We start from the raw sequence: 19,171 nt of genomic DNA on the forward strand, positions 1-19,171 counted from the left end.
AGGACCCAACATTAGTCAACAGTAGACGAGTGGTTGCTAAGCAGTGTGCTGTAAACCATCTCTCTATCAGTGAGTGGCCTACATTATGTTTAATGGTTATGAATGCCATCCTTCCACATTTGGGTTATTTTACAATCATACTGCCCTAAACAGCACTGGAATAGCTACCTCGATAGATAAATCTTTATGCATGCTCTTGCTTTGGGAACACATGATTCTAAGAAGCACGGTTGCCAGTGGAGAATATATGCATCTTCTATTCAAAAGTGCAGTCAGCCAACAACCTCAAAAAATATTTGCCAATTTATTTCCATAAGCAGAACAAGAAGAGGCCTATGAGTATCTTGCTGTCTAACATGGGACCACAGTAAGCTTGAAGCCAGTGACACTAGTTTCCCCTCAGTCTTTCTCTGTTGGTTGCTCGGAGTCATGGTCTGAACATCCCACCCAAGGGCTAGGAACTGCCATCAAGAGCAACTGCTAGACCCGACTTCATTCAGCTCCCACAATAAATAACTGAAAAGAGTGCAATAGTGGTATTTAATCCATTCTAAGACAGGCTTTTGTAACATCTAACCACTTCTTAAATGAAAGATGAGGAAGTGTGGCACCCTACCTAACAGACAAGGTATACTTTCTCTAAGATGTACACTAAATAAGGATGGGTGTTATGGTTAATAGTTTCTGAAGCTAATAGCATCCCCCAGTTTTGTAAACAAAGAGATGAAGACACAGAGAGGTGAGGTAACTTGCCCAGGGTCACCCACAGTGAGCAAGCTATAGAGCCCTGACTGGCTCTAGGATATAGCCAACTTCCAGCCTCAGCTTTCACCCCTAAACATACTTAGCTCAAGGCATGACCTAGCAGAAAGTTCTTGCCATCAAACCCTGCTCCTGTCCACAGCAAAGATGGCTTGAATCAAAAGGAAATTCATCAAAGCCATCAGTAGCTGATGTCTTTACTTCCCGAATTCCAGAGATTAAAAAATAGAATAAAGTAAAATTTAGAAGCCCAGGGCTGGAGCAATGGCTCAGTAAGAGAAACCACTTGTCACTCAAGCATGAGGACATGAGTTTAGGTCCCCAGCACCCATGTAAGAAAAGCCAGGCGTAGCCCCTGCATCTGCAATCCCAGGACTGAGGGGTGGCACAGAACCTGGAGGAACGCCGGGGTTTGTTGGCCATCAGCCTAACTCCAGTGTGAGTGAAAACTCCATCTCAAAAGAATAAAGTAAAAAGTGGTAGAGCAGGACACCTAGTGTCCCCCTCCAGCCTCCTTGAATGCACAACCATGGTGACCTGCACGGGGCATGTACACCCCCACACATGTGCATACACTGAAGTCACACACAGGAGCACACGGATTTGTTTTTAACCTTTAGCCATTAATTGTGGAGTGAATAACACTACCCATGTACAAAACCAAGCTCTCTACAGGTGTAGACTTGGTTTCTCCTAAAAACCAGCCACTGTCACTCTGTGTCATGGCAGCCACAGCACTTTTCTCCTTTCAAGTTGTACCAGATAAAGGAGGAAATGAAAATAATTAGACATATTAGTTTGATGTGTAAAGCAATGCTTGTTCTCCCCACCGTTGACAGCAACAAACTCTCTCCATTTCTGCCTCTTAGTCTTTGACCATTAAACATCGATCTACTATGAAAAAAATCCACTTAATTTACTGCGTTGTTCTTCTCATCCTAACATTTATAGTTGTGGTTCTTCCATTGGCAATATTAAAAAAATACGTGCTTGTTGTGCGGTGGTGGTGCACACCTTAGATGGATCTCTGTGAGTTCAAGGCCACTCTAGTCTACAGTATGCAATCCAGGACAGCCAGGGCTACACAGAGAACCCTATCTCAGGAAAGAAAATGTACTCAGTGTTTACCAGGACCCGAGGACAAGAAGAAAATGGACAGTTGTTGGTAGCACAACAATTAAATTTGGAGTAATGGGGATAGAATGTTCTGGAGATAAACATCATAAGTGAACTGTGTGTTTAAATCACAACAAGAAAGTATGTGAGTATTGTTATCTTAGTAACAAAACATAATTCAAATGTAGCACGTTGCGGGGCGGGTAATACTTCTGAGGCAGTTGCCATAAACACCCTCCTGCATTAGTGCAAGTAACTTGCCCAAAATCGGGAAGGAGGTTCCTCCGGCTTAGGCCGCTCGTTCCTGTTAGACAGCCAGCTGCTTTCTTGGGGACTTACTTTGTTTCAGGCACAGTCTTTGCTAATAGGGACCTGAGATCTGAGAGCCAGCCACCCCAGGTCACCTTAAACAGTGCAGAGACTTCATGGTCCTCATTCTCCAGGGCCCAGAGCCGCCTCCGTGCTGCTTCCTGTAAGGGTGCGTTGACACACCTCCTGGAGCGACTCTTCACACAGAATGAGAGCACCAGGTCTGAAAGAGAATAAGGATGCAAGGCTGGACACACAGTGAAAGAGAAGAAAGAGCCAGGGGAAAATGTTCCCCCACAAGCCCGAGATTGGTGTCCTCCACTAACAATAGATCAGAGCAGGCTAAATGATCCTCCAAGTTCCCGTACAAGTGGCCTTCCTGGGGACAGGAAGACACTGAAGGCCAGCAGAGGTCTGCAGAGGTACACAGTGGCCACTTTGGCTCAGGTGAGCAGCCAGGCCAGACATCGCTTCCAGCAGATGTTGTGTGAACTTTCCAAATGAAAACTACATTATCCAAACTGAAGGGAATGCATTTACACACAAATTTATTTTTACTAAACATACTTCTTTTTAAAAAGTTATTTGTTTTTATTTTGTTGCATTGGTATTTTGCCTACATGTGTCTGTGTGAGGGTGTCAGATTTAGGAGTTACAGAGAGTTATGAGATTCCACATGGGTGCTGGGAGCTGAACCCAAGTCTTCAGGAAGAACAGTCAGTGCTCTTTAAAAAAAACCAAAAAAACAAAAACTGTTCTTTCTTTTAGAGAAATTTTCAATATAGCCAAAGAGCCAAAATTAACATTGCTAAACTTCACATTGATTTTATATATAAATACATATATTATATATATGATATATGTTTATATATGATATAGATTTTGTTTTGGAAACAAGTTCTTTTTTAAGCTCCTTATATATTTTAATTTTATTTTTTATGTATTTGAATTATAAACAAGATTGAATTACATGACGATCCCAGTTCCCTTCTCCCTCCCTTCCTCCTCTACCACCCCCCCAACTAAAATTCTACCTATCATATGTCCTTTCTTCTAATCTACACCTGACTCAAAATTTCTGCTTCCTCATGACCTCTGCATCCTTCCTTTTCTTCCCTTCTCACTCTCTTAGCTCCCTTTCCCCTCTTCCCATGCTCTCAATTTGCTCAGGGGATCTTGACCCTTTCCCCTTCTCCAGGAGACAATGTTTGTCTCTTTTAGGGTCCTCCTTGTTTACTAGTTTCTCTGGCAGTGTATATTGTAGGATGGTAATCCTTTACTCTATGTCTAAAATCCACATATGAGTGAGTACATATCATGTTTGTCTTTTTGTGATTGGGTTACCTCACTCAGAATGGTTTCTTCTAGTTCCATCCATTTTTTCAATTCCATTGTTTTTTTGAGAGTACTCATTGTGTAAATGTACATGTATCCATAGTCTTCAGGCTATTTAGTGCTATGAACATTGTTGAACAGATGTCCTTGTTGTATGAATGTGTTTCTTTTGGGTATATTCCTAGGAGTGGAATTGCTGGATCTTGTGGTAGACTCATTCCCATTTTCTTGAGGAGTCACCATACTGATTTCCAAAGTGGCTGTACAAGTTGGCACTCCCGCCAGCAATGGAGGAGGGTTCCTCTTTCTCCACATCCTGTCCAGCATAAACTGTGATTGGTATTTTTGATTTTAGCCATTCTGACAGGAGTAAGATGGTATCTCAGAGTTGTTTTGATTTGCATTTCCCTGATGACTAAGGATGTTGAACACTTTCTTATGTGTCTTTCAGCCATTTTAGATTCCTCTATTGAGAATTGTCTATTTAGTTCTGTACCCCATTTTTTAATTGGATTGTTTGGTGTTTTGGAGACTAGCTTCTTGAGTTCTTTGTATATTTTGGAGATCAGCCCTCTGTCAGATGTGGGGTTGGTGAATATCTTTTCCCAGTCTGTGGGCTGCTATTTTGTCTTGCTGACTGTGTCCTTTGCTTTACAGAAGCTTCAGGAGGTCCCATTTATTAATTGTTGATCTCAGTGTCTGTGCTACTGGTGTTATGTTCAGGAAGCAGTCTCCTGTACCGATTAATTCAAGGGTATTTCCCACTTTATCTTCTAATAGGTTCAGTGTGGCTGGGTTTATGTTGAGGTCATTGATCCATTTTGACTTAAGTTTTGTGCAGGATGAAAGGCTTGGGCCTATCTGTAGTCTTCTACATGTTTGCATCCAGTTATGCCAGCACCATTTGTTGAAGATTTTCTCTTTGTTCCAGCGTATATATTTGGATTGTTTGTCAAAAATCAGGTGTTCATAGGTGTGTGGGTTAATATCAGGGTTTTCAACTCTATTCCATTGGTCTACCTGTCAATTTTTGTGCCAATACCAAGCTGTTTTCAGGACTATAGCTCTGTAATAGAGTCAGGGATGGTAATGCCTCCAGAAGTTCTGGTATTGTACAGCATTGTTTTGGTTATCCTGGGTCTTTTGTTTCTCCATATAAAGTTGAGAATTGTTCTTTCGAGGTCAGTGAAGAATTGTGTTGGGATTTTGATGGGGATTGCATTGAATCTGTAGATTGCTTTTGGCAAGATTGCCATTTTTACTATGCTGATCCTGCCTATCCAAGAGCATGGGAGATCTTTCCATTTTCTGGTATCTTCTTTAATTTCTTTCTTTAGAGACTCAAAATTCTTACAGTACAGGTCTTTCACTTTTTTTGGTTAGTGTTACCCCAAGGTATTTTATAATGTTTGTGGCAATTGTAAAGGGTGATGCTTCTCTGATTTCTTTTTCCACCAATGTGTCATCCGTATATAGTAGGGCTACAGATTTTTTTTGAGTTAATCTTGTATCCTGCCACTTTGCTGAAGGTGTTTATCAGCTGTAGGAGTTCCCTGGTAGAGTTTTTCGGGTCACTTATGTAGACTATCATACCATATGCAAATAGTGAGAGTTTGACTTCTTCCTTTGCAATTTGTATTCCCTTGATCTCCTTTTGTTGTCTTATTGCTCTAGTTAGAACTTCAAGAACAATATTGAAGAGATATGGAGAGAGTGGACAGCCTTGTCTTTTCCCTGATTTTAGAGGAATTGCATTGAGTTTCTCTCCATTTACTTTGATGTTGGCTGTCGGCTTGCTGTATATTGCTTTTATTATGTTGAGGTATGTTCCTGTTATCCCTGATTTCTCCAAGACCTTTCTCATGAAGGGGTGTTGGATTTTCTCAAAGCTTTTTCAGCATCTAGTGAGATGATCGGGTTTTTTCTTTTCTTTATATGGTGGATTACATTGATGGATTTTTGTATGTTGAACCATCCTTGCATCCCTGGGATGAAGCCTACTTGATCAGGACGGATGATTTCTCTGATGTGTTCCTGTATTCGATTTGCCAATATTTTATTGAGAATTTTTGCATCGATGTTCATGAGGGATATTGGTCTGTAGTTCTCTTTCTTAGTTGTGTCTTTGTGTGGGTTGGGTATCAAGTTTATTGAAGCCTCATAAAAAGAGTTTGGTAATGACCCTTATGCTTCTATTGTGTGGAATACTTTGAGGAGAATTGGTATTAGCTGTACTTTGAATTTCTAGTAGAATTCTGCGCTGAAGCCATCTGGCCCTGGGCTTTTTTTGGTTGGGAGACTTCTGATGACTTCAATTTCATTAGGGGTTATAGGTCTATTTAAGTTGCTTATCTGTTCTTGATTTAACTTTGGTAAGTGAAATCTGTCCAGAAAATTGTCCATTTCCTTTAGATTTTCAGATTTTGAGAAATATAGGTTTTCAAAATATGACCCGATGATTCTCTGGATTTCTTCTGTGTCTGTTGTTATGTCCCCCTTTTCATTCCTGATTTTATTCATTTGCATGTTCACTCTCTGTTGTTTGGTAAGTTTGGATAAGGTTTGTCTATCTTGTTGATTTTCTCGAAGAACCAACTTTTTGTTGTATTGATTCTTTGTATTGTTCTCCTAATTTCCTTTTTATTGATTTCAGCCCTCAATTTGATTATTTCCTGGTGTCTGCTCCTCCGGGTTGTATTGGCTTCTATGCTTTCTAAAGTTTTCAGTTGTGCTGTTAATTCTCTAGTGTGATTATTCTGCTGTTTCTTCTTGTGGGCATTTAGCACTATGAACTTTCCTCTTAGCACTGCTTTCAAAGTATCCCATAGGCTTGGATATGTTGTGTCCGAATTCTCATTGAATTCTAGGAAAGCTTTGATTTCTTTTTTTATTTCTTCTTGGACCCATGAATTGTGCAATTGGGTGTTACTTAATTTCCATGAGTTTGTAGGTTTTCTGTAGTTCGTGTTGTTGTTGAATTCTAATTTTAAAGCCTGGTGGTCTGATAAGCCACAGGGGGTTATTTCAATTTTTTGTACCTGTTGAGGTTTGCTATGTTGCCAAATATGTAGTCGATTTTAGAGAAGGTTCCATGTGGCACTGAGAAGAAGGTAAATTTTTTGTATTTGGATGGAATGTTCTATAGATATCTGTTAAATCCAATTGCGCCATAATGTCTATTAGTTCTTTTGTTTCTTTGTTAAGTTTCTGTCTGGTGTTCCTGTCCAGTGATCAGAGTGGGGTGTTGAAATCTCCCACTATAAGTGTGTGCAGTTTTATGTGTGATTTGAGTTTTAATAATGTTTCTTTTACAAACATGGATGCCTTTGTATTTGGGGCATAAATGTTCAGAATTGAGACTTCATCCTGATGGATTTCTCCTGTGATGAATAGGAAATGACCTTCTTCATCTCTTTTGGATGATTTTAGTTTAAAGTCCAATTTGTTGGATATTAGGATTGCTACCCCCGCTTGTTTCTTGGGTCAGTCAGTGCTCTTAACCACTGAGCCATCTCTCCAGCCCCTACACACAAATTTATAGTAGGTAATAAACATTAGCTCATGAGCAATTTGCATACATTTTCCCAACTCGTTTCTCATGTTCCATGATTAACATTTCTCATGGTAACCAGGGAAGATATTAATAGTCAATTTTTTCATTTCTTCAGAGTTCACTTTCATTTAACAAACACTCCTTGAAGCCTCCTGGGAGTCTGTTTAGATGCCCAGTACAACAAGAATAAGATTAGTTCTTGTTCCCATGAGTGATGCCTGGAAAGCACTGGCCTACCAAGCATTCCTTTCCATGGAGAAAAGATCTATGGAGGGCAGAAGATGCAATGGAACCAATAAACCAGGATACACAGTTGGATATGTGTCTGGGGTTATTAGAAGAGTCCACCCAGGATGTCCCTTTGATGCAGAAATTGTCCTTTTGGAAATGGCTTCTTCAGATATTAAGTACCAGTTTTGTTAATAATAATCTGACACATCTAACACGAGAGACAGAAGCACTAGGCTGGAATCACAGAAACCTCTCCTCATCCCAACTTGACTTAACCTAGGTTAGAGATATGGCCCCTCTCCTGCAGGTGGAGTCCACAGGGCAGCCTGAACCCCCTGTGGGAATGGCCCATTTTCAACCAAAGGCACTGAAAGTGCTGTCTGTGGGTGTGGTCAGCTCCCGAGCATCTTCAAATGACCTACATCAAGTTAGGTGGAGTTTCTTCAACTCCTCTCTGGTCTGTGTTCCCTCCAGTCCACCCAACAACTCCTCTACATCTGGCCATTCTCCTCAGCCTCCATCCTGCAGCCTTACTCCATGCTAGCCTCCAGGGTGAGTGATGGCACAGACAAGAAGCCAAGGGAGGATTTCCACAACTTAAAGGGTCAGGGATTAGCTCTACCTTCAATAACTGTGCCACCCTAAGCAGTCAACTACCCATGCATGCTTGATATTCTTTTTAGGAAAAAAAGATGGTTTTGATAAGGCCCATGACAGATTGAAAGGGACCTTTCCAATGAGTTATACATTTGTCTTTTCTTAGTTCCTGGCCCATATTAAATGTTCAACACATCTGAAGCTTCTGGCCCAGGCCCCAGCCCCAACACCACATCAATTACTGCTCACCAATGTCCTCATCTGCTGATACTATTAACCTTGACAACAGCTGATACTATTGGCCTCTGTTCTGCCAAACGCCATCTCTCCTGCCTTCCAAAACCTGATACAAACTCCCTCTCAGGATCTCTTTCAAAATTATTGTTGCCCACTGGTGGCACCATTCAGTGTGACTCTCCTTGTGATGTGTGAAGCCATGTATACAAAAATGGAGACACCGTGGGTTTCAATAAGATCTTAGTTGATACTGAGAGCAGAACCTTTGTGCAGGTGGGACCCTGTAGTACCCCAAATCACCACACAGGGCAGTAAGGCCAGTTCACTCTAGTGCAGGCTGAAGCATGTTGTGTCCTATTTTAATCTTTCTGGAAGCCCGGCCAGTGATCAGGATGATGTGTCTGGGACTGGCCTGCATAAAGCAAGGTTGGCAGCCAGCACCAAGTCTCCCACTTCCACACCATGACCTTCCTGCAAGCTCGGCCTGCAGATTTGCTTTCACCTGATGATACTCTTATTTATCGGCCTCCGTGCACTAACAAGTCAAATATGCTGACTCTAGTGTGGTTCTGGAACAGCAGGTGACAGCTAAAGTGTTTCCCGGGGTGACCCAAGCTTATAGATGTCAAGTAGGTGACCCAAGAGCAAAATTTTTCTCCTTACCGCTGACATGGCTCAGTGGATAAGATACTTGTTAAGCCTGATGACCTGAGTTTGATCCTGAGACGCACATGGTGGAAGCGGAGACCCAGTTCCCAAATCCTGATACATGAGCCCACACACATATAAACACACCCACAAGTAAATGTGCTAAAAAGTTTTAAATCAAAAACTATCATTTTGACATAATTTCCAATGGGGAATAGACAGAGCCTGGTTTGATAATTATGCAGTATCTATTAACACCATTTATATCCTTAAAAAATATCCAAAATGTAACTCTTTCACAAATCTTGTATCACAAGGAAAGGTATATTTTTGGACAAGTTTGCACCATGATGGTCACAAACAAGACAAGTGTGATGGCTGTTCTTTGTTGTCATCTCTACATCTGTAATTACCAAAACCCATGCAGCTAGGTACACATGTGAGGAATTTTTCTTAATTAAATCATCTGACATGGGAAGCCTCACCTTCAATTTGAATCTTTTGAGGTGGGAAAATCCACCTTAAATCTGGGCCCCAACTTCTGGTGGCATCCTATACAAGGACATGGAAGAAAGAAGTCTAGCTCTCTGCCTTCTTGCCCTTGCTTTTACTGGAAAGTCCATTCCTTCACTGGTATTAGAGCCTACTTCTTAGGACTCCAGCATACACTGCAGACCAATTAAGACATTCAGCCTCACGGACTGAACAACTACTTGATTCTTTGACTTTTTGTTGACAGACAGCCATTGTTGGACTAGCTGGACCACAGCCTATAAGACACTCTAATGAATCCACTTTATATATTCTCAGTGCTGTTCCTTTAGCAAACCCTGACTTATACCACAAAGGTTCAAGCCTCTTCCTCATCTCATAGTAAGTGTGTGATAGTCCAGTCACTGTCCCTTCTCAAGCTCTGCTTCCCACCTTCCCATCTGATAGGTAGGAATTTGGGTGTTGCTATACAGAGAAGACTGTGTAAACCGAGGACCATGTAACAGACCTCCTCACACAGGATCTGCTCTCAAAATGGTCCCTCTAAGCCCAGCCTGGTGGAACATGCCTTTTATCTCAGCACTAGGAAGGTAGAGGCAGGTGGATCTCAGTGAGTTAGAGGTCAGCCTGATCTATATAGCAAGTTTCAGGGCACCCAGAGCTACATAATGAGACCATCTCAAAAAACTAAATTAAAAAAGAAAAGAAAAGAAAAATGGTCCCCACTACTGCATGCCAGAAGCTATGCTACAGAAACTACATTTCCTATGTCTGTCTCCTGGTTTCTGCTGTAAGGTTCATCTCAATGATACCATTTTCTCATGAGAATTCCTTTTTTGTGAGTTCTACTGAAGTCTCACAAAAGAGGACCTCATGAGATATTCATGAAAATGAACATCTTCTATCATATTGATTTCTAAATCATCTTCTGCTTCTAAAATATTCATTTAGATACTTCTACCCAGCCATTTTTCTCATTCTACACATTCGGGTCTTTGTTTTATTATTTGCTTGTTTAAGAAATATTTACTCAGAGCCTAGAATATGAAGAGACTGTGGTAAGTGTTATATAGGATAAAAACAGGTCCTCCACATATTCATCCCTCCATCTGTGTCTTTGTCACACATTTTCTGGACACCAACTGCACACAAACAACTCTTTAAGGTACCATGTTGTATGCACACTTTTTAAAATTCAACCCTTCCCCCATATCACCTTTAAAATTATCAATAATATGTTTCTTGAACCCAGAATTTATATATGGATTTTCTGATACATGCTAGATTCTCAAGAGCTTTGACTAATAGTCTGGAAGGTTTGTGAGTGTGACAATATGACAGACACACTTGCAAAGATGCACTTGGAGGTAACAAGAGACAGGGCAATGAGGTGGGGGTCTGCAGATGGAGGGATAAGGAAGCCCCTGGAATACTCTACCCAGATACTCTACCCAGAAGGTGTTTTCTTTGTGATTTAGATACCTTGAGTCATATTCCGTGGCAGGAAACATTTTCTCTTGTTTTCAAGTGAGGATGTGTCCTCACCTGATCTAGATGGATCCTTGGAAGGACCTTCTTTACCTGAAGAAAATAAAGCAAAAGATCATTTGTAAGTCATAAGTATGGACTAAGTTCCTACCCAGAGCCAGTGGTTTTCCCAAGACTAGGGGCTTGAAAGAACTATTGTCAGCATTGCCTTATAACTACTTTGTAGCCAGCTGTTATCAAAGAACTGTCATGTATGCTATCTCAGTCCTGCAGCAGCCTGGGTGTACCCATTTCGTTAAATATTCCCACCCATTGGTCAAACCAAGTTCCAGGGTGTAGTACACTGAAGGTGCTCCAGGTATGTGGAGCCTACACAGATCATTATGGCTCTAACTGCAGCAAGGTCTAGGTCAATGAGTGAGAAAGAATGATATCATTAGAAGAACGGCTGAGAAACGATTGTAATGTCCCCATGCTGTGCATCTATCTGCCCACAAACAGGGTCCTGCCTACAATCTCTATCCTCTCACCTCTTAAAATAACTCCTGTTTTTGGAGTAAAGGGTGTAGGCTGAAGCTGTTAGAACAGTGCTTACCTAACATGAACAAGGTTCTGGGCTCCATGGTAAGCAGCACCAAAATAACAGAATTCAAAGAAGGAAGACAGTGGGCTGATAGACTGATGAGATGGCTCAATAGATAAAGGCCATCAAGCCTGATAACCTGATTCCAATCCCCAAGGGAAGAACTGATCCCTGTAACTTGTTCTCTGACCTCTACACACATACACACACACACACACACACACACACACACACACACACACACACACACTATAAATAAATGTTAAAAGGGGGGATGCAGATCGAAACACAGGGTGAAGACTAGGGTGAGGTTAGAGGAGTGGTATTTTGATTGCTTAAGGTTGACAAAAGAGTTGAGAGTGCAACTAAAAAATATGAGGAAATAGAAAGAGCAGAGAAATTTACCCATTGCTATAGATGCAAAGGTGTGCCCAGTCACCACCCCTGGACCACATACAGCCCAGGGTAGTTCTTTTGTGCTGTAGGACCCCACAAATCATGCTCACAGTTTGAACACCACAGATAATACATAAGTCATGACAGGTTTTCATGCTGTAGAGAACCCAAAAAGTTGGATAGCCCTCCAGAACTGGCCTCTTTCACAGTATTCCAAATACAAAGGAGCTCAAGTCTTTAGCACGTTAATTTTGACTGCTGGACTTTGTCCTTTCAGCCACAAGAATTCTCAAGAACTAAACCACTGGACCAGAACCGTGCAAGCATAACCTCCTCGTAGGAAAAAAAGGTTAACAATCTGTCTCTACCACTGTTTCCAAGTCACTTACTTTATCTTCACAGTTGCCTATAAAATTTAGGTCAGAGGTGTCCAGGCCCACCAAGTCTTGCCATCTGGACCTGTAGTTTAATGACACAGCCCAAACATTCAACAAGACTCATGCAGCCAAAATCACCCTACTGTTACCAAGAGGCTTGGTCCCACTCCGCTGTGGGCCTCCATGGTGGCATCTAGACTCCCTTTCTTCATGATGGGAGCAGGTAGCACTGTTGATAGACAGTAGGAACGAAATGGATTTCAGCTTGCATAGGCAGAAGGAAGTGCTAGCTCTTCATGTGGAAAATCCTTTTAGAAATTTAGAATTTCAGAATTGAGCTGCTCAATGCTGAAAGCTAAGCAGTTAGTAGGCCATCTGGCAGCAATGAGTAAAGGTTAACGGAGTTATCCCATAGTTCAGCCCCCAGAAGTCAAAAGTAATGGCGGGGGGGGGGGGGACAGCTGGAAATCATGAGACCTTTCCATGGACTGGTAAGATGACATTGGACAAGGCATTTGACCTGTCCATTTCTGGGGTCTTTAATTTCTCCTGTATGAAAGGATTTTCCCAGGTCAGCACTTCTGAACCCTGGCTGTTTATTTGAGTCATCCAGGTTAGGTTTAATATTTCATACACACATACACACACACACACACACACACACACACACACACACACACATATATATATAATATATAATATATATATTCATATTCATATGCATATACATATTCATATACATATACATATATATGATGCTTAGGCTTCATCATCATGGATTCTAACTTTTGTGATCTTCAGGGCAGCTACGGGAGTCGAGGGTTACTTTTGTTTTAAATTCCCACATGATTATATCAGTGTAAGGCGGGGTTGAGAACCACATGAGCAGATCAGTGCTCCTCAAATGCAATAAGTGCCTAATCTGGGTGAGGTTCTGCATTTCCAGCACTTCTAAATGGTGTTTCTGTCCCTGGCCCAAGAAACACATATGGAGTGGTGACTGCTGTCCTACCTGATGATGAGCTTTAACCACAGGCTAGAGTAAACTCCCCAAACATCTCTTTTTCCTCTCCTACAGAGTGAATTTTTAGTTTTAAATGTTCAATGCTACTTAGAAATCAACATGTTTTATTTACTCCAAATTGCTTGTTACTTTGAAACCTAGAAGATTTAGAGCCCTGGGCTTACATTCTCATACTATCAACAGAGGTGAGTGGCTACTGTCCCACTGCAAGATACCTGCTGTTCAGCCACCATGGCCCAGCCTACCCAGTCACTCATTTTGTCCTTGCACAAATTAAGATCTGACAGCAGCAGCCTGTGAAGGGAACCTTCCTTCTGGAAGGAAAGTCCAAGGCAATACCCCTGGTGTGGGACACAGGTCACATGGCCTGAAAAGGAGGTGTGAGGTTTGGAATGTATGATGCTTAGGCTTCATCAACATGAATTCTGACTTTTGTGATCTGCAGGGCAGCCCCAGGGGTAGGGAGGATGGGACATTTTAAAAGATGTCTCTAAAAATAAACTTGCAGAAACTACAGATGACTATCTCTATAATTTAAGCTGTCAATGGTTTTCTAAATAGAATCGGAAAAGAGCTATTCTTCCCCCCCAAAAAAATGCATAAACTATAATGCATTAAATTCAAGAATGTGTGCTAATCAAAAGGTGTAAGTACAAGAGTAAGGTGCAGCTGGCAGAGTGTAAGAAAACATCAATGCTGCATATAGTTATCAGAGAACTTGAACCTAGAGTACACAAGAAAGAACATGAGAAACCTTCCTAGGGGCCCTAGAGTGACGGCTTCTCAGTTAAACATACTCGTTGCTCTTGCGGAGGACCTGGGTGTGATTCCCAGTATCCACATGGTGGTTCACAACCAACTATCTGTAAGTCCAGTTCCAAGGGATCCAATGCCTTCTTCTGACCTCCTCAGGCACCAAGAATACATGTGGTCCACATACATGCATGCAAGCAAAACACATCAAATAAAAAGAACAGATCTAACTAGAAGGTCTTTTAATCTGCAAGAAATGAGCATGTAGGGTAGCGATGAGCTTGGTGTGTGTCTATGGTAGTAAAAGCCAACGTGCACATGCTGGACAGGTAAGTGGCCAGGAGAGATAAGCACTTTGTGGCAGGCAGAAGTGATAGAATGGTTCTGTAAGCAGCGGGGAGCTATGGAACATTCTTGGCAGTGGAGTGGCATAATAAAAATGATCCCTCTGCTAGAAGAAGCATGGGAAGGACACCGAGAAGGAAACAGAAGACTCAGAGGGGCCAGCTGAAAAGCTGTTAGAAAATCAGGGGAGGAGTGGGAGACTGGGCTGTAATTTTAATAGCATAAAGAGAGAGAGCAGAGTAAATGATATCACACTGTGTTTTAAAGTAAGAAAGAAAGAAGGCATCCTGACCTGCCAAATACTGAAGATACATGAGAGAGAAATAAACATCAGAAAAAAAAAAAAAAAGGTTGGGAAATTTAGGCCCAGACATGAGTGGTGACTTAACTAGGGCCACACAGCAACTTAACAGAAGAGTCAGAGGTCATCCAAATCATTGGGGACAGACTTGGTTGTCTCTACTATGGCAGCTGACCTTGGAACTCTAAGGTCAAAGGTCTCCGATGAGGAAAGCATCCCAACACAGAAACTTGCTGGAAATGAAGCTCCTCCCCCTTCTCTTCTGGCTTCTCTGCTGGTACAATTACCCCAAAACTTAAAGAAAATCAACATTGAAGGCTTCCCTGCATGCCCTTTATTACTTCGCCCACATTTCTTTTTCTTTGACTCAGAAAACACACCATCAGCAGTTTTGTGAGCTAAGCCCACATCTCCTTGCTGGGATGAAAAACAGACTCTAACTATAGTTACATCCATCTATATGGATGTATCTCAGACTACAAAGTAGGTGGGGGTCGGCAAGCAATTTCCATAACAATAGCATTCTGTTTATGTCTAAAATGCCAACTATTCTCTGTAGTGATTGAATGTACATGGACATGTAATAGGGGGAAACCACACAATTCACAAAAGTGGTTAGTTTTGTTGAGTGAGAAGTGGGAGTCAGACTGGAAAGAGCCATCCAGGCAACCCTAACTGAAGATGCAACTTTCTTATTTATTCAAAAAGAGAAAGAAATGAAGAAGTTTTGATGGCACAAAATGATAAAGTGGATGGGGCTCATTGTTCCAACGCTCTGTACCACCACTGCGTTCAAAATGTCTCTCCATTCTTTTAAGTTCGGAATGGTGCCCTGTTTATTGCTGTGTGCATTATTCACCTCCTGGAGTAATTATATCTTACCAGAAAGGCTGAAAAGAGAATGACAGTGTCTACAAAAAAAGAAAAAAAAAAAAAGTCTCCCCTACATCATCTTTATAAGAATTTCTGCCAAATCTCTACAAAGGGATGTTGGAGATAAGGGACAAGTGCTAGACACTTCTGACATGGCTTCCTGTGTGATCTGAAGCAGGCACTTGTTAGTGTCTAACAATGGCAAGAAACCCAAAGGGGAGGAGCCAGAGGTCCTGGCAACTGACCAGGACCTGCCCTCCCACCGTGTGCTAGTGGGAGATTTCTAAAGAAAGCAGGAAGCCTCAACAGGAGGAGCTGCAGGAAGGGTCTACACAGGAGATCAGAGCTTGCCGAGGCAGACCATGCCAGCTTCTATTACTGTTACACCACAGCAAACCTGGGCAGCCACCCAGGGTGGCACATTATCTCCAACCTTCTCCCTGCCTCCCCCACACACAAGGACACATGATTTGGTCCTCACTGTTAACTCCCACCTAAACAGACCCAATAGCAGAAGCAGCCAAAGAAAACTAGAACACAGACCTCTCTCCAGTAGAGACCAGCGAATTAGAGAAGAGGTGCGGCCCATATTAACTAGCAGTAGAACAGCTGGTCATCACCAAAAGTCACATCCAATGAGACATACTGTCCAATCTAATGTCACCACCCCTCAATGCAGCACACTGTCAGATAACTGCTAGTCAAATGTCCCAGAGACTTGCCTAGGGTCACGCAAATGTTAAGCTGTCCAGAGAAGTGTCTCAGACTTTGTAACGTTTCCCTAGGATATACCAGGAGGCTAGGATGGAAATATTTACACCATCTGGCCTCAGATGCATCCCTAGCAACTTCCCTCAGGAAAAGCCTGGTGGGTGGAGAACAACACAGGAAAAATGGCTAGGAAACTGTGACAGAATAAATAGAAAGCTGGCTCCTGGTGTAACAGTAAACCCAGGGCCAGTGGTGAAAGAAAAAAGCGAAAGGATAACATTACAGGATAACAGTGTCGTGAAACTCGTAGGACACCTTCAGTATCAGCTTTCTAGTTTCACACCACAGAACTCTTCAAAATGGGACTCCATCAGACAGCGGCTGAGTTCCTCTCACTTATGCTGGGTTATTGTCGGGGCAGAGCCCCTGAGCACCTCCACCAGCAGATCACAACCTCAGACTTTGTAGAAGACCACATGGACCCCTGAGCATGTGATATGCCAGGGTCACAGAAATATCATTAACAAGGCCTGATATCTATTTATGCATGACTCATCGTGTGCTGGACTGTTTTCTATGTTGAATGTGTAGACTTGAGCCCCCCACAACCTGTGAGGAGAGCTGACAGGTCATAAAATCCATGGGTGAAGAAACAGAAACAGAGGCATTACATAAGTTACTCTATATGAATAAAAGAACCAAGCTCAAACGCAGACCTTTAGGCCTGAAAGCCCAAGTGGTTGATCACAAAGACATGTTCCTACCTGGAGGTAAACAGAGGCATACCTGGACCCCCCAGGTTTCCAGCTTCCAGACCTGTGATCCCAAGTAGCCCTCACTATGTCTGTCCCCCTGGGGACTTGAGGAAAGGTTTGAAAAGACTATAAACCCAGAAATTTGGAGAAACAAAATATGTCACAGCCTTTTGTGGTGTTTGGAGTTTGCTTATGGTTTTGGATGGGGTTCTTGGTGTCCATTGTCTAGGAAGAAGTACTTGCTGTGTCAAAATGTGTAGGCCAGGACTTCGGGCTTGTTTGGGGCTCACCTTAAAAATCTCAAGTCCTTTTGAGAAACCCAAGTCACAAGACCACAGAGGAAAGCAGTCAGTCAGAGGAAAAGTTCTTAGGTAGGAAAACCTCCCTGTTGTGCTCACCAGAACCAGGTGGTGCTCACCAGAACCAGGTAGTGTTCACCAGAACCATGGTGGCACTCACAAGAACCATGGTGGTGCTCATCAGAACCACAGTAACGTTCCAGGAAGACACGTGACCTTAATAAAGGTGCAGAACGATGCCTCAGAGTAATATTCCTCTATCTCCCAAGTCAGTCCTCCCCCAGCCCAGCCTAGCCCTTTCCCCCTAGAGCCATCACTCATCCGGATGGACATCCTACAGGCAAACCACAGGGCCTCCTTCGTCTGAGCTATGAAAAGCTGAAGGATCTCTTCAACAGTATGACCAACTGTCCTGGTTCGCTGTGGCTATCTGAGTTTTAGAGCTAATCCCATCCCAGGAAAACCCTCAGTCTCAGGCAAACCAGGAAGACTGGTCACCTTGTGTCCAGATAGTTAGACAGTTTCCCAGAACAATTTTCCATGACCTCAACTCAACGGGCCCAAAGCCACCTTCGCAGGTAAGAGGGAGGAAACCGCCTGTGCTTCCTCTGCGGCAAAAGCCCTGATGAAAATAGCGCTGAGTGACCCAGGCCAAATTTATGACCATCCATGGGCCACAGAGGAACTCACTGTAGAGCCTTCTTCCTGTCCTAGGGAATCTTGGGAAGAAAGGAAGGAAGGGCTTAGTCACACACTAGGAGTGGCTGCCAAAAGCGGCCCTCACTCCGGCTCCACAGAGCACAGACCCAGCACAGAGCCTACTTTTCGGGTAAAGTAGAATTTTCCCAGACTGCACCCAGAATGGGAAACACCAAACTAGAAGGGGACGAGAGGCAGCCAGAAAGTACAGCCACCTCCCAGTCTTTAAGGACACTTTCTCCAAAACACCGACTTCCCTGGACCAGCTCTCTTGCTTAAACCCCAGACCAGATCCCCTCAGGAAACTCACCTGGGCACCAGGGCAGACTCCGCTCCCCAGGGATACAGAAGCAGCCACCCATGTGTGCACCATCCTCCCTGGGCCAAGGCCCCTGGGAACGCCAGGCAGGAGAACCTTGGGAGCCTCCCATCAGTGGTGTCCCTCCTCCCACCTCCTCCCTGGCACGCGAGGGACCAAGGCTGCTCAATGCACAATGCAGCCTTTGATATCCGGCCTACAGTGGGGAGGCCAGGGAAGGTGGGAGGGGCCACTCAGCCTGCAGGCCAGATAGTCCTTGCACTGTCAGGCCTTGGCCTGGTGAGCAGCTCCTCCCTGCTCTTCTACAGATTGCTTCATGCCTCTCAGGCTGTGGCACATTCCTAGCATTCTAGGATCCAGATACAGTTCGGTTCTTGTGAGGGTGGCCAGGGCAGAGGAGGGCAAAGAGCATCCTGGGAATCGAGGGTGTTGTTCTTGCTCGCTCCCTGATGGACTTGGCCCACAGACTCCCCTGCCTGCTCTTAGAAAACCTCTCTGCAAACGCTTCCGTTTGATAAAGTCAGGCCAGTGAGTGACCGTCTGCAGTATCAGTGGCCCACTTACAGTGCTGAGCACCCAAGCTCCCAACTGTGGACCCGCAAAGTCTTAGAAAACCTCTCTGCAAATGCTTCCGTTTGATAAAGTCAGGCCAGTGAGTGACCGTCTGCAGTGTCAGTGGCCCACTTACAGTGCTGAGCACCCAAGCTCCCAACTGTGGACCCAAAAAGTCCCGGTGGAAGAGAATCCAGGAAATCACTCATCGATACCAAGAATTTTATGGGTGAAGGGTTGGACTACCCAAAACATTTAAGGTGTCAGGCATTCGTGAAGAACTCGTCGTGCTAGACCAACCTCTTTTCTGTTTCAGATAGGCAGTGGAGCCGGGGAATGCACCTCATACAACGAGGCTGAGCCTCAGAAATCTCCCTTGAGATCGCTCACAGGAGGTAGGGTGAACAGGCTGCATA

The 19,171-nt window shown here is 43.3% G+C and overlaps 1 protein-coding gene across 1 annotated transcript in view; it reads right to left on the bottom strand.

Moving 5' to 3' along the window:
- Window positions 1-18,246, bottom strand: part of Sh3tc2 (SH3 domain and tetratricopeptide repeats 2) — a 58,810-nt gene extending 40,564 nt beyond the window's left edge. Inside the window, exons 1-3 of the mRNA XM_027402777.2 lie at window positions 18,195-18,246; window positions 10,763-10,861; window positions 2,283-2,410 (exon numbers count right to left, since the gene is read on the bottom strand). Coding sequence (XP_027258578.2) covers window positions 2,283-2,410; window positions 10,763-10,861; window positions 18,195-18,246 — 279 coding nt within the window. The remainder of the gene's footprint in view (window positions 1-2,282; window positions 2,411-10,762; window positions 10,862-18,194) is intronic.
- Window positions 18,247-19,171: the final 925 nt, after the last annotated feature.

The sequence above is a fragment of the Cricetulus griseus genome, chromosome 2 (genome assembly GCF_003668045.3).
Source record: "Cricetulus griseus strain 17A/GY chromosome 2, alternate assembly CriGri-PICRH-1.0, whole genome shotgun sequence".
Classification (NCBI taxonomy): Eukaryota; Metazoa; Chordata; class Mammalia; order Rodentia; family Cricetidae; genus Cricetulus; species Cricetulus griseus.